Here is a 16,623-nt window from a genome sequence, read left to right as displayed (position 1 = left end):
ACCTTTGACCCCTTAACGCCAAAATCAATAGGGGTCATCTGATTGGTCATAACCAATCACCATACCAAGTTTGAAGTTCCTAGGCCTAAGGGTTCTTTTGTTATTGATCAGAAAACCGTTTTTTAATTAAAAAGTCAATGTGACCTTGACCTTTGACCCCTTGACCCCAAAATCTATACGGGTCATCTACTGATCATGACCAATCACCATACCAAGTTTGAAGTTCCTAGGCCTTAAGGTTCTTTAGTTATTGATCGGAAACCGTTTTTACCTAAAAGGTCAATGTGACCTTGACCTTTGACCCCTTGACCCCAAAATCAATAGGGGTCATCTACTGATCATGACCAATCACCATACCAAGTTTGAAGTTCCTAGGCCTAAGGGTTCTTTTGTTATTGATCAGAAACCGTTTTTAATTAAAAGGTCAATGTGACCTTGACCTTGACCCCTTGACCCCAAAATCTATACGGGTCATCTACTGATCATGACCAATCACCATACCAAGTTTGAAGTTCCTAGGCCTTAAGGTTCTTTAGTTATTGATCGGAAACCGTTTTTACCTACAAGGTCAATGTGACCTTGACCTTTAACCCCTTGACCCCAAAATCAATAGGGGTCATCTACTGATCATGACCAATCACCATACCAAGTTTGATGTTCCTAAGCCTTAAGGTTCTTTAGGTATTGATCGGAAACCGTTTTTACCTACAAGGTCAATGTGACCTTGACCTTTGACCCCTTGACCCCAAAATCAATAGGGGTCATCTACTGATCATGACCAATCACCATACCAAGTTTGAAGTTCCTAGGCCTTAAGGTTCTTTAGTTATTGATCGGAAACCTTTTTTACCTACAAGGTCAATGTGACCTTGACCTTTGACCCCTTGACTCCAAAATCAATAGGGGTCATCTACTGGTCATGACCAATCACCATACCAAGTTTGAAGTTCCTAGGCCTTAAGGTTCTTTAGTTATTGATCGGAAACCGTTTTTGCTTTCAAGGTCAATGTGACCTTGACCTTTGACCCCTTGACCCCAAAATCAATAGGGGTCATCTACTGGTCATGACCAATCACCATACCAAGTTTGAAGTTCCTAGGCCTTAAGGTTCTTTAGTTATTGATCGGAAACCGTTTTTGCTTTCAAGGTCAATGTGACCTTGACCTTTGACCCCTTGACCCCAAAATCAATAGGGGTCATCTACTGGTCATGACCAATCACCATACCAAGTTTGAAGTTCCTAGGCCTAAGGGTTCTTTAGTTATCACTCGGAAACCATTTGGTCTACAGACCGACGGACCGACGGACCGACAAGTGCAAAGCAATATACCCCCTTTTTTTCAAAATGGGGGCATAACAAACAATACAAACAATTAGTGCTATGAAAAGCTGACTCAGATTTTCTTATTTAGGGTACAGTAACATCATGAAAATTTCAAGCAAGAATGATAAATCAAAGCACTGAAAGTACTGTTGGAAGGAAATTTTCATAGAAATTCCCAATGTGTGTGAATTAAAAACAAAGGAATATGTGCAAGCTTCGATCTACAGCTTGCTGATTTGATGACACAAAATGTGACGTCATTGTTTCTGTTTTTGCACTACTCATGTTCAGTGGGCTGATAACTAGTTCTTGGCCCAGGGCCCCAAACCCATAAGTTGTGACACTCATAATCAGTTGAAATCATAGGTAATTCTGTTTCTAATAAGTGAATTAATAGATAATACTACTGCATTATGAACACAAAGAACCACTCAGTTTGACCTAAATCGGCCATGACTTATATAACTACTTCATAGGAATTCAAGACCATGCCATAAGCATTATCTAATCATAGTTAATGAAGAGACTGTTTATTTTAACTCAAGGACAAGAAAAGCTCATCATGTGCTTACATGTGTAAGTTCAAACATGACTAATTGTGTTTCAGTATGAAATTGATGTACATGCTGTTAAAGTCATAGCAAAACAAAGAACAATGATTTAAAGTAAACTTTTATTGTCAAAACTTGCATAAAAGTAAAAATATATGTGATATAAAAAATAAATGCTTAAATATATGGAGATAATGAAATTTAGTTTGTCAGATAAACTGTGTGAAAGGAACTCCACTGAAGTTTTTTGACATGATGAGACTGAAATTCATTTTCTAGATTAATGTACCACTTGATGTATATTTTGACCACTTATCTTTGAGAAAAATTTCAGATCATTTGCGCACTTCGTTTTTCAAGAATAATTATTCAATTTGTAAAAAAATGACCCAAAATAAAAGCGTTTAAACACATTTCACGAAGATCAGGCTGAGAAAAGCATAAAAAATCGATGTTCAATTTATTTCAAAGTATATTTCTTCACTATCTGTGCATATATTTCTGTATCAAGTGCCCCGGCTCATTTCTGTAGAAATTCAAATGTTATGTTTTAGGCTTTTAAACCTCAATGGAGTGAGTCCCTTTAAATTATTGGTACATATTGAGGTGACACAAGTTATAACAATCTGAATGAAAGAAGCTTTAATGCAAACGGCCAGTGGTATAGGAGGTGCTGTTTTAAGGATTTTTTACATACAAGACTGATATTATACAACAAAATATAGTCAAAAGTAGAAATGTGCCCACAGGACTTGAATGCCTGCGTTAAGAACAATGCTTATATTGAGTGAGTAATCAAAATATGTACATAATTAGACAAGCCCACTGGCAGCATATCGAGCCTGTTGCCTTCATTCAGAACTGAACCTTAAAGCTTCAGATTAGGGAGAAAGATGTATACATAAATGAACATTTCATGATTTGTGATAAATGTTATGAAAATCCAGCCATGTATATAGAAATATACTCTCATGTTTTAATTTATTATTTGACTTTTGATCGACAGAGTTACTAACGTCCCCTGCCTCAGGGATGTTTTATATGAAACAAAAAATTGTGCTATTTCAAAAGATTGAGCCAGGGATCTAATGATTTTCAGTCCAAAATTATGATCAATGCTAGATCTGCAAATGCAACAATATATTTATTAAAGAAATAAAATGAAATACTGAATTTCAAAATCTATCATGTTAAGCTTTGCAGGGATTTTTTGGCTCATTTTATAGCCGTTATTGGGACATATTATTTTCCCAATCCACAGGAAAATATTCCCAATTGAAAGTTACAAAAATATAGATATTGAATAAAGAATTCTAAAATCTTTGAAAATAAGGGCTTCTTCACTGTTATAGTGTTAAAATGTTTGAAGAAGCCATTCTAGGCAGTGATTGCTTGCATACATTTAATCACTACAAAATTTCAGTCATGTATTTTTTCCCAATTTTTAAGAAAATATTGCTGAAATTCCCAGTTCCATGGGTATGGGTTATGTTCCCAAAATCCTGGAAAAAATCCCTGCTTTGACCTGTAAGTGTGACCTTGACCTTGGAGGTAGGGGTGCAGGTGTTGTGCATGACATATCATCTTATCATTGTAACTATTTGTGCCAAGTATTTTCAAAATCCCTTCATCTATGAAGAAGTTATGGACGGTGCATAAAATATACCATATAACAGACTTTGTTACCTTTATACCTCTAAGTGTGACCTTGACCTTGGAGGCAGGGGTGCAGGTGTTGTACTTGACATATAGTCTTATTATTGTGACTATTTGTGCCTATGTGTTATTTCAAAATTCCTTGAACTATGAAGAAGTTCTACATTGGACACAATATATACCCTTTAAAAGACTATGTTAATTTTTTACCTCGAAATGTGACCCTGTCCTTGGAGGTAGGGATGCAGGTGTTGCGCATGACACATTGTCTTATTATAGTGAATATTTGTGCCAAGTGTTTTCAAAATCCTTTGATATAGGAAAAAGTTATGGAACGGACAAAAAAAATACCCTATAACAGGCTATGTTATTCTTAGACCTCCAAGTGTGACCTTGACCTTGTAGGTTGGTGACCGATTGTTGCGCATGACACATCATCTCATTGTTGTGAACAACTGTGGCAAGTATTTACAAAATCCCTTCAAGATAAGAAAGGTATAGACTGGACACGAGATATACCCTCAAATAGACAATGTTGACCTTGAATGAGCAAGTGTGACCTTGACCCTAATGGTAGGGGTCTGGTTATTGCGCATCATCATCTTATTATAACAAACATTTGTGCCAAGTTATTTCAAATTCCTTCAATAAATGACAAAGTTATGGACCAGACACGAAATATACCCTGTAACAGGTTATGTTAATATTTGGCCTCCAAGTGTGACCTTAACCTTGGAGGCAGGTGACCTGTTGTTGCGCATGACACATCTTCTCATTATTGTGAGCAATTGTGGCAAGTATTTACAAAATCCCTTTAGAGATAGGAAAGTTATAGACCAGACATGAGATATACTCTCAAATAGACAATGTTGACCTTGAATGAGCAAGTGCGACCTTGACCCTGGAGGTAGGGGTCTGGTTGTTGCACATGACTCATCGTCTTATTATAACAATCATTTGTGCCAAGTAATTCAAATTCCTTCGATAAAACCTTGAAGTTGATAAAGATTTGTTCATACATATTTCAACAAGAGGGCCATGTGTATATAGGCCCCTGGAGCGGGGCCAGTTTAAACCCCAGGGTTTTTATTTGAACAAACTTGTATGACACCCATTAGAAGATGTTTCATGATGTTAAGTTTTTTCTACCCAAATATAATGTAAAACAAAGACCTCTGCACCACCACCCACCCCCGGCATGGCCAATTTTTATCCAAGGGCTTAAATTTGACCAAACTTGGTAGACACCATAAGAAGATGTTTCATGCTAAACATCTAGGCTCTAGCTCATTGGGTTTTTTAAAAGAAGATTTTTTAAGTTTTTACTATACACATATAGTTAAAAACAATGAAACCCCTGGGGCGGGGCCAGTTTTGACCCCAGGGCTTTTATTTGAACAAACTTTGTACACACTTACCAGAAGATGTTTCATGCTTAATATCTAAACTCTAGCTATTTGGGTTTTTTCAAAGAAGGTTTTTAAGTTTTTGCTATACACATATAAGGAAAATCAATGACCCCCGGTGCGGGGCCAATTTTGACCCCAGGGCTTTTATTTGAACAAACTTTGTACACACTTACCAGAAGATGTTTCATGCTTAATATCTAAACTCTAGCTATTTGGGTTTTTTCAAAGAAGGTTTTTAAGTTTTTGCTATACACATATAAGGAAAATCAATGACCCCCGGTGCGGGGCCAATTTTGACCCCAGGGCTTTTATTTGAACAAACTTTGTAGACACTTACCAGAAGATGTTTCATGCTTAATATCTAAACTCTAGCTATTTTGGTTCTTTAAAAGAAGATTTTTAAGTTTTTACTATATGCATATAGGGAAAATCAATGACCCCTTGGGGCCGGGGCAATTTTGACCCCAGGGCTTTTATTTGAACAAACTTGGTAGACACTCACTAGAAGATGTTTCATGCCAAATGTCTAAGCTCTAGCTCTTTGGGTTCTTTAAAAGAAGATACTTTGTCTAAGCTCTAGCTCTTTGAGTTCTTTAAAAGAAGATACTTTATGTCATTTTCTTTTGGTTGCCATGGCAACCAGCGTTCTGCATGAAATTAAATTCTATGAACAGTATTTAAAGGTGACCACCAAAGGAACATTCCTGTAAAGTTTGGATGAAATTGGCTAAGTGGTTTATGAGGACATTTCATTTAAAGTAAAAGTTTACGGACGGACGCCGGACGAAAAGCGATCAAAAAAGCTCACCCTGTAACTTTGTGACAGGTGAGCTAAAAATAGTTAAGTGATCTTATTTTCCTGGTGAAAAACTGGTGGCTCATTAAAGTTCTATACATATTATGATATTTCAAATATTGGAAAGTTATCTCTAGTTATTGGTGAAAGACTGGTGACTAGTTTTCTCCTCAATGTCATTTCTTTTTCTAATTAGATTAAGTCATGGTACTATATTCATGAGACTTTCGACATCACATCTAAGAACTCATTATCCAACATTGCAAAGGGCAGGCAGTCTCCTGGTATTCCAATTTCTTTTAAGTTTTATAAAACCACAATATTTCTATTTCTTTAGTGTTTCCGACATGAAGACGCATCTACATGTATCTTTCCTTATCGCTCCTGCTTTATCTGTTCTATCATATAAGCGCCTCTGTTTCCTGAAATATTTGTTTAGAAAAAGTTAATTGCAAAATTAAATTAAAATTCCACTATTTTTATAAAAAAAAAAAAAAAAATTTTTTTTTTTTTTGGGGGGGGGGGCAATTTTCAGCACAATTTCCTTCCAGCTTTACTGGTTGAGGAAGACCTTGGTGCACCTATGTGTATGATTTCAGGCACATGGATACCATCAATGTTCCATAAATGAGCTTTCTCACATGAAAAAATGCTGAGCTTGAACTTACAGCAGTGAAAGGAGTCAATAAACTAAAACAATCAGTCACAGACACCCCGGGTATTTTATCTATTTGCTTAGCAGCAATTTTTTCAAAATTATTCAAATTCATAAATGTGAGTGATTCTGGCTAAGTGATGATAAGATGATCATATATGTCAGATATGTTGGAGTGCTAACACTGCTTACTGTGAATATTCAATATTTTAATGTGAATTGTCCTGAGGTGAAAAGGAAAGGAAAGCTGAATTCCTAAATACATGTTACATGTCACAATTGTTCTTGCTATTAATTTTGGACCTAATTTCTTGTATAAGATATTTAAATACACTAATTCTTTTTTATAAATTTGGCTTTTTGTGACAATAGTCTATCCAGTGACAGAAGCTCACTGACTTAAAATAAACTGTCCTGTGTCAGCCTTTAAACAAGTCAAGAATAAAAGCTATTAGAAAATAATAATTAAGAAATATCATATACAAATACTTCTAAATAATCATGTACCTCTTCCTTAAATGCCCATGCCTTTGAAAGAAACATTTTTCCATTTATTCACTTCAAGGTTAGTCAGATTGACAGTCTCACATTTTAGCCTTTATCTCTCATGATTTCATTGTCATTGACCCTAAAGCATCCTTAAAATCGATATCCTGCTGCTCACATTCATAAATCTGACATGTAGGCCGAACTTCTGAAAAATAAAATATAATTATTATTAGATATACATATAGTATCCCAATTATTATGTTAGTTGATATCAAATCAATAATTTAAGCAGCTAATGTTCGAAATTAGCAGTAGTCTGAGAGCCCGACTACTAAATTTCTCCTCGGGCTACCAACTTTTCACAGTAAAAAGCCTGACCAGGCTACTGTATTTTCAGAGGCAATAAAAACAACTGTTTTGAACAAATGAATCGTGCTAGTGAAATGTCTTTTGGGCAAGTAAATATTTCAATCTAATAGTCCGACCAGCCAAGTCGATTCAAATCCTAATTTCTTACACTGTTTAAGAGACAATTTGTTCAAAATTGTCCAAGCATAAAGATTTTTATAGTATACTATGTATATGTTAGTGTTCATCCGTGCTGTTCTACAGAAATAAGAAACTTCGATGGGAGCAATAGCGACAGGAGAATGTTTCTAATTTCTGTAGAACAGCACGGATGAATACTAACATAGTTAGCGTCAAACTTTATTTGGCCTCATTATCATTCACTTTATTACGTCACTATGCAGTTTTATGAAGTACCATGAAAAATAGAAGTCGACTATGGAGGTAATTCGATATAGTATCGACTTTTGTACTAAATCTATGAAAATTAACGCACACAATTTTTAAGAGATACAGCGTTTTCATTGGATGACAAATAAAGTTGGACACTAAAGTAATTATAGTATATATACAGTATGTATTAAATGTCTTTACTATCTACTATACTGTCCTGAAATTTCAAGAAAACAACAACTATCTTTAAAATCCATTGTCTCAGAAGTTGCAAAACCAAGTAAATGAAATTGTTCTGGGTTTGTATTATTCTGTACAACTTCTGATCACAAAAGCTTCAAGGACATTTATGAGTGAGTCAGGTCCTATCCTGAAAGATTGTTGTTCAAGCATTCAAAAATAACAAAGTTATAGCTACTAATAGCAAAAATCAAGAAAATTTAGACCTTTATTTACCTTAAAATTTACCTTGAATGTTAATATGGTGGTCAAGTTAATTAAGTTTAGTCTGGTCTATTTGAAGGGTTGTTGTGGCCATGTATGAAGACAATACACCAAGATCTGAAAAAGTTATGAACAAGGTTAAAGTTTTTTGACAGCAATAGGAAAGCCGTCATGACTAACAATATATTTTGGCCCTAATGCAAACTGAAAATTCTCGCCTATAACACTGTTGAGACTAGCTGTTCAGCATTTTTTCAATAATAAATAAATGCAATGATTAAGTCGGTAACTTGCAAGTCTTCTAACATTTTTACAAAGAATGAACATATGTATTTCTTCCTAATAATTCTAAAATGATGTTCAGTCATTTATATTATAACAAGATATCGGAAAGATTATAGATATATCAGAAATGAATTGGCCCGTGGACTTTAATGTCAATCATAGAGCTCTTATGCAAAAAGTAATGGTAAGCAAACATCCAGCATGAAATTTTCAAATAGCCAGAAGTTAAATAAAATTATTAAAAATACTTTGTCATGATTCAACTACTGCTGAAAATTGACCCACATGTTTGATTACAAATTTATAACATCTATATTGTCCATAGAAATAATGAATTAATTTTCAGTCTCTTTCTCTTTGCACTTTCACACAGATTTGAATTATTCAAGTCCATGATTTTCAGAAGGAAAAAATCTTCTGATCATCAAACACTAAAAATTACTATACCAACTGCAAATTGCAGTCTGTGCGAAAAGGCTGTCTGTCAGTCCTCGGACCTCGCCAAATAAAAATCAGGAGGGCTGAGATAAATTTTGATACAGTGATCGAATATCAATTGTACACAACAGTTAAATATATTATAAACTTATTTCTATGTTAATAGATAGTCTATATACAATAGATATGAAAAAGCAAATCCTACACAACAGTCAACACTGTAAATTCGAATCAGGGTCAGCTCGGCCCTAAAACGTACTTGGCCCTCGAGTCAGCTTGGCCCTATTCCAACTCAGCACGGGTCAACTCGGCCCATAATTATATATTACTGGTAATGATTACTTTTCTTACTTTTGATATGTTTTCATCATAACTTTCATGGTTTAACATTTTCACACTACTGTAACAGACATCTACTCAAGGATATTGAAAAGTTTTATCACGGATTTATATTACATTAAATTATGTAATATAAATCCGTGGTTTTATTGATGAAAGTACCAATTTGTATGTGAATTTGTAGAGAAAGAAAGAATTACAAATTTAAACGCATATTTTGCTACTCCAGATTTTTTGTAAAAAAATATCATTAAAAAAGCATTTGTCATATTAAAGAACAAACAGTATTAATTTAAATACAATAAAATTCATTGTCACAAAAATTCAATCTAAAAACTCTATTTATTGATCAATATTTAACATATATTGTCTTGTCTCTTGATATGTCTTCTTCAGATAATTATTTATCTTAAAGATAATTTCAAACAATATGTTATTAACTAAACAATCTATATCCTAATCCTAATATATGGTTTTTAGAGGGCCGAGTTGACTATGTCACTTGTCCCGAGTTGGTGTAGGGCCGAGTTTACCTGTAAATTCAATAATGTAAACAATCCTTGACCTAATTTCGTTTGTCTAACAAATTAACATCTGCAAACACAAAGCGATTTTGAACAAAGAAATAAAAGCATTTCCACAAACCTTTGCGATGTTATTCATCAGCAAATCTATGTCTTGAAATCTGAAAAACACGAACGTTATTCTGTCGATGGTCCGAACGGTGTGCCCTACTTATTAGTCTAAAGCAAGTTTTACCAAATTGCATCCGTTAATTCCAAAATACTTTTGAAAGACTTGTACTGAAATATTGTTTTTTATTATTTACATAATAATATTTTTGTTTCAAACGCTTTGATTCTATGATAATTTGCGAACCATTTTTTTGCAAAAATAGTATGCCTTTTTAAGGCCACATATTGTATCCATTGTTTCCTCTTGAGTTATCGACGTAAAAAATTCAGCGGTGGCATAAAATGCTATTCAATAAATTGCTAAATATATACAAAAAATACTTTTATTTCCCTTCGGTTGACTTATATGTGAACTTTTCAGCATCTCTGCTACAAAATTACACCTTATTTATATTCAATTTATTGTACATAGGTACATGGACACCAATTTTTCTTTGGCCTAATGCGTAATAATACTGATGTTTTTTTTCGTACACGTTTAAGATTATGTTCCATTGATGTAAGCTAACATTGAATATCATCATTTCAAGTTTTTTTGAACATCATCTTTTTCTTCAAATCATCCACGTTTGAAAGTATACATATAGTTCTGCTGCACTACTTTCTTGGTCGCATTCACTACTTGTTTTCTATTGAGCTTAAACAGAAGTCAATTAGGTGTTGTTCGTTCTTTTTAATATGAGCAGACCGTTACTATAGAAAGGAAATTTTTTTTTGAAAAAATTTCCTTCCAAAAATCATTTGTAGCCGCCACCGGAAGCCCTACTCCAGAATATTGTTAGTCTTGTTTTATTTTATTCTAAAATCAAACAAGACTAATTATATATGACTTCGGTCTAAGATTATTTGACTATTATTAGATTATTTCTCGTCGAAAGAATAGTGAGTAATTGGATAAGTAGTCAAAGTGTGTTGTTGTTGTTTTTCTGATAGAATGTCAGACGTTATGCAAGACATGATAGAGTTTCTGCATCTTCCAACTGTTAATGTCGTCGAAAAAAACATTCAATGCTGTTACTTTGTTCCTGGGAATGACCATCCTTTTAATTTTATTTTGATAAACTAAATTCTTGCTGACTTGCGATATCAAGTTCGCTACATATATTGTGTCCTGTTGAGAGAGTTAAAATATCGCCTGTTAAAATTAAGGTGGTGGTGGTAGTTTTCACTCCAGATCATGGCAGTAAGCCACATTGAAATCACTTGAGTACAGTTCAGCCGCCGCATCTTTCCTGGGCAGGCTGTCAAGCAGTTTGCCAGTACTGGTTGCCTTTACTTTCGCAAGGAACTGGTTACTTCTGTACATGCAAGAGCAGAGGTACAATGCGAATGACCGTAGAAAGGATTTCATGATCAATCACAACGAAAGTGACTTGCGCCGTCCAGGAATCGAACCCGGGTCGCCCGATTCACAGTCCAACGCTCAAGCTATTGAGCTCATCGGACGGCTTTGACTAAATCTCTTGTTTTAGCTCCACTATTTGAAGGATAGGGAGAGCTATTGTATTATCCCAGGTGTCGGCGTCAAATTTTGCGTGCAATATGGTATCTCAAAAACTACTGAAGGGAATGGGTTGAAATACAACTCTCTTATTAAGAGCATAATATGAGGTCACTATCTAAGATTCATTATTTAAAAAATTCAACAATATCCAGCACTTGTTTGACTATCAAGCACTGAGAAAAGTCTAGCACAGTGATCTTGTTAATATATACGTAGCGAGATATAACATCCGCTTTCGAAGAACTTTAGTCCCTGATACTGTAACTATATAAGGTACAGTTGAGTTCACACTAAAGGTTACACAAAGTGCACTTGGAGTACACTAGATGTGCACTACTAGTGCACTTGATCTGCACTTTGAAGTGCACTTCGAAGTGCACTAGACCTGTTATATGTATTAAGCAGTTACTTTTTATTTCAATGAATAGCAATTAGACTTTTACAAAAAATATATATCTGTGTAATAGTTTTTTCATGATAAAGTTGTGAATATTGGATTTTATAAAATATGGTGTAAAATATAAGAACAATAATTTTTTAAAGTCATTAATTTTACTGATTTTTTACTTTAAAACTTAATTGTTTAATTACTTAAAGATCCTGTAACACAATTTTTTCATGGTTTTATTTCATAAATATGATGCTCAAATTAAGATTTGTCAATATTTTAAGTTCCAATAAGCATTATTTATAAAGATATTACCCAATTTAACATTTCATGTAAATAAAGGGAGGTAATTAGAAATTTATTTTCTATAAATTCTAAGTCAAATTTTCCAATAAGAAATGAATGCATGTAATTTATTGATTAAATATAATGTGCACAAATATTTGCCGTACACATTTTACATATTCTTTGATGTTTGAAAATTGTTTTACATTGTATTTGCATAATTATATACATATGTAATTTTTTGCAAGTGTGGTATACACACAGTAACAATATCAATCACAAAACATGCAGGATCTTTAATAAGTAAATATAAATAATTATAACTTTAATGTTGATGAGTGCATAAATAAACAAAATTAATTGATATTTAGCATGATTCTATTTTATAACAATCTGGTAATGAAAAATGAAACCTTGAAATGCTAATTTGACAAAATTCAGTCATTTTTTGATAATTATTTATTCTTAAGCATGCGACAAATTCAACATTGAAATAGCACTATTAAAAAGTTTAATGTAATTTCTCACAGCTTCATCAATAAAAATAAGAAAGGGCGACACATGACTTTATCTCGTGCTCACGACATAGTAACTTGCACATGATTTAATAAGTAACTCGTGTGCACGGCATAATATCTCGTGCGCACGTCATAGTATCTCGTGCTCACGACAAAGTAACTCTTGTGCATGACTTAATTAGCTCGTGTGCACAACTTACTTATTGTGCGCACGAGATAGTATCTCGTGCGTCGTGCGCGCGAGATAAGTAAAAACATTCACATGTCACCTGTGTGTCACCGTACCGATCTGTTAAATCCGTTGGTTAGCGGGCAACAGGCGGGCATGTATACTACGCTAGAAGCATATGGTGTAAGCTACCGAATGAAAATCAGAAAAAGGTAAGTAACTGTATATGTATATGTTGCTAACAGTTACATACCCTTTTTCTATTTTTTTTGCGCTTTCATTGATAATAACCTCTGACTTAAGTAGCTCTACCACATAAATTGTAGAGACAAAAACTCTCACAAATCAAGACGTTTATTTTGAACACACGACGCAAGTAAGTTCACGCCCGTTTACATATGGCGGACACGGAAGGGATCCACAGCGCCCTTCAACTGGATAAATAACATGTTGGTCGTCATTTTGTGCACCATGGGGGTTGAAATCTGGTTTGGCGTCTAGACAAATATGGTCTGAGGCAGTCTTAAGGTCGTATATGCTGACGTCATCAGATATCCCCAATACTCCAATGTCCATCCAGTGTAACAGTTCTTTCTTGCAGGTATCATCAATGAGGTTGTACGCTTAGATTTACAGACTGTGCACGGGAGGTCTTGGTTGTTTACCGGATATTCAAATATGGGATTTGGTTCTTGAAGATTAATCTCTGTACCGAAAAGAGTACCTCTCCAGCTGGTTGTAATGTTGTCATAGTTTGCCCATGTCGGGTCATTAGGTAGACAAAGATGGTTAGTTCCGCTCCCTGGATCCGAGCTATACTTCCCAGCAATGTATCCTGAATTACAATAATTAAAAAAGCAAATACATTTTTTGTAAATTCTCTGAAATCCATTTTAAGCTACGCTTATTAAACCTAGCAGTCAAATCTTGCAACCGCCATTAAATGCTGCATAGTCGTATGTTGCAATGCTAACGGCAGACCTAAATGTCGTAGTTTAGTTAATAATCAAAGCACAGAAGGCATTGAATTTGTTGTGTCTCAGAATGTCAGAAAGGTAAAGGTTTTGAAAATATAAACCAATTTGTTTTTGTATAGTGCCATCAATGCTGTTTTCAGTGTTATAACTGTTATAAATTGGTAATAAGGCTAATTGCAACACTGATATTCAAAAACAAACAAAAACAAAACAAAAAAACATGAGTTGCCTGAAGTTGGATTTAAAGTCAAGACCTCAGACCTCCTGATAACAGCCAGAAGAAAACCACATTATTTTAAATTAGGGTTTGTAACCCTTATCAATTTCGAGGTACATTTGTATTTTGTTCACTGTAAACCTGTTGTTTAACACTGATGTAAATAATCATGGAGCTTAATATAAGCATGTATATCTGTAAAGAATTACACAATATTAGAAATCTTCGACCAATCGGGAACTATTTTTTCTTCCCCTGGAAGACTTGAAAATTTATGCGCCTGTCATTTGACAATCTTTACTCAGTGATCTCCCCTTCAATTTTCGGCGTAAGTGTCCTTATAAAGGGAAGTAACCGCTTCGTGGAGTTCGGACTACTTTCGGTTTTTGAAAATAAGCATATCAGGGTCTGAAATTTCGCTACCATTATTTGTTTGGTCTGACGAACCGAACAAATAATGAAAATGAATATATTCAATAAAATTTATAGTGATAACGAAAGTGAAATTCAAGTAACATTAAAGGTTAAAGAACGTAATTCGGTATAAGATTTTAGAATACTTCACCTTGGTAAATCACCTCTGAATCACTTGAGCAACTATTTTTACCCCATCTTATGTAAGTGCTACCTGTCATGTCTGAAAATAATATGAATGTTGGTATTGTTCTAACAAAAACCGGTATTTATAAGTACAATGAACGGTTTATCATTATATGGTCGAAAGAAAACTAGGTTAAGATAAGTACATTATATCATACGTTTGACATATAGACATCGTCCATTTGTAATTATTCTGTACATTTGACAAAGACATCGTCCATAAGTATATTATACTGTACGTTTGGCATATAGACATCCCTAAGTATATTCTATCGTACATTTGATAAGATATCGTCCATAAGTACATTATATCGAACATTTGACATAAAGACATCGTCCATAAGTACATTATATCGTACATTTGACATGGTCCATAAGTACATTTTATCATACATTTGACAAAGACATGGTCCATAAGTACATTACATCGAACATTTGACATAAAGACATCGTCCATAAGTACATTTTATCATACATTTGACAAAGACATCGTCCATAAGTACATTATATTATACATTTGAAAACAGACATCGTCCATAAGTACATGATATCATACATTTGTCATAGACATCTTCCATAAGTACATTATATCATACATTTGACAAAGACATCGTCGATAAGTACATTATATTATACATTTGACAACAGACATCGTCCATAAGTACATGATATCATACATTTGTCATAGACATCATCCATAAGTAAATTATATCATACATTTGACAAAGACATCGTCGATAAGTACATTATATTATACATTTGACAACAGACATCGTCCATAAGTACATGATATCATACATTTGTCATAGACATCATCCATAAGTACATTATATATCGTGCATTTGACTTACAATAACTATTATACATTGAAAAAACGATGTGTTGAACATTTACAATAGATAAGAATCGTTCATTTACATACGTATCGTACATTAAGTATTATACATTGAATGTATGAGTCTTGCATTTAACAGAGGTGTCGTTCATTTGATGAGTGTATCGTACATTGGACATCTGTATCCTACATAAGCCACAAGTACATTTGGCTCTGTACCCAATATAAACCAAAAGACAAAAATAACGTATCAAGAAAACAAAAATTACCCCTTCTCAAATGCACAATAGTAATGTCAATAGAGGATTTCTAACTAAAATAAAATAAAATTGATCGGTTACAGGCTTCCATAGGCTAAATGATTACTTTCACAATATATCTCAATAAAACAAAAATACCCCAGATAGAGCTGATAATCAATTAAAATCGTAACTTCCTGATTATACATGTAGCATTTAAATCATAATGAAATTGTATTATTGCATCATAGATATAGTAGGGAACTTTAAATCTAGTTACCCTGAGTTAAGTTTCCTAATCCATTTATAACATTGTTTAAAGACTGTTCAAGTCTGCCCACCCGAGTGTGCACGGACGCCACATCAGATTGTTCCAGATGGTTGACTTTTGACTGCAGTTCTGTTACCTGCATTTTCAAAGCATTGTTGTCTGACGTCAGATTAGCTAGTTCAGATTTGAGTTTCAATAACTCATTCATCACGTCAGATTCCGAATGAAGCAGGAGTCGCTTGTTGTCTGCTTTGCCACATTCTTTCATGTCACAAATATTCAAATTACAGAATATTCCTAGAAAGATTATACACACAATGCTCATGTTCATTTCTGTGGCACAAGTTAGAATGGTTAATGACAAATGTTTGATTCTATAATACGTGTACTTTTTAGATAAGAACAGGGATCATTTGAGAACAGATGTATGTGATATCAATCTAATGTTAAAAACAGGGCAACATTTTGACATTTTCCGTCAAACTTCGGATAAGGATTGAGGCGATCGGAAAAAATAATTGACTTGTATTTCAGTGCACCTCAACGTCTTCAATTTGTACCATTATGAAGAAAGTTATCAAGTCATTTTAGTCTGACCGACAGTTCTACAAAATGCCCCATATAATAATGCTCAGTTTCTTCTTCCACCATTTAATTAAGCTAGGGGGTCGCTGTATATTTGAAGCGGTCTACTTCATTTAAACGTAAAATTTCGATATGCGGTAGAGATAAAATATTCTGCCTAATATTTTTAACACAATTTGGGTTGATTCAAATTCACATTTTCAATACCTACAT

At 34.0% G+C, this 16,623-nt stretch overlaps 1 protein-coding gene and 1 long non-coding RNA gene across 2 annotated transcripts; both read right to left on the bottom strand.

The window, feature by feature from the left end:
* Positions 1 to 1,847: 1,847 nt before the first annotated feature.
* On the bottom strand, positions 1,848 to 10,553 carry LOC132756122 (uncharacterized). The gene is made up of 4 exons (XR_009629286.1): positions 9,773 to 10,553; positions 8,078 to 8,182; positions 6,899 to 7,085; positions 1,848 to 6,158 (listed from the first exon to the last, which is right to left on the bottom strand). It is a non-coding gene; the product is annotated as an uncharacterized LOC132756122 (long non-coding RNA).
* A 1,346-nt stretch (positions 10,554 to 11,899) lies between these two features.
* LOC132756123 (uncharacterized) lies at positions 11,900 to 16,202 on the bottom strand. The gene is made up of 3 exons (XM_060747122.1): positions 15,835 to 16,202; positions 14,446 to 14,517; positions 11,900 to 13,521 (listed from the first exon to the last, which is right to left on the bottom strand). The coding sequence occupies exons 1-3, from the start codon at positions 16,154 to 16,156 to the stop codon at positions 13,184 to 13,186; spliced, it is 732 nt and encodes a 243-aa protein (XP_060603105.1). The 5' UTR covers positions 16,157 to 16,202; the 3' UTR covers positions 11,900 to 13,183.
* Positions 16,203 to 16,623: the final 421 nt, after the last annotated feature.

The sequence above is a fragment of the Ruditapes philippinarum genome, unplaced genomic scaffold (assembly GCF_026571515.1).
Source record: "Ruditapes philippinarum isolate M1 unplaced genomic scaffold, ASM2657151v2 ctg10327_1_1_1_1, whole genome shotgun sequence".
Lineage (NCBI taxonomy): Eukaryota > Metazoa > Mollusca > Bivalvia > Venerida > Veneridae > Ruditapes > Ruditapes philippinarum.
Note: the sequence above shows the minus strand (reverse complement) of the source record. Positions and strands in the feature narration are given on the sequence as shown.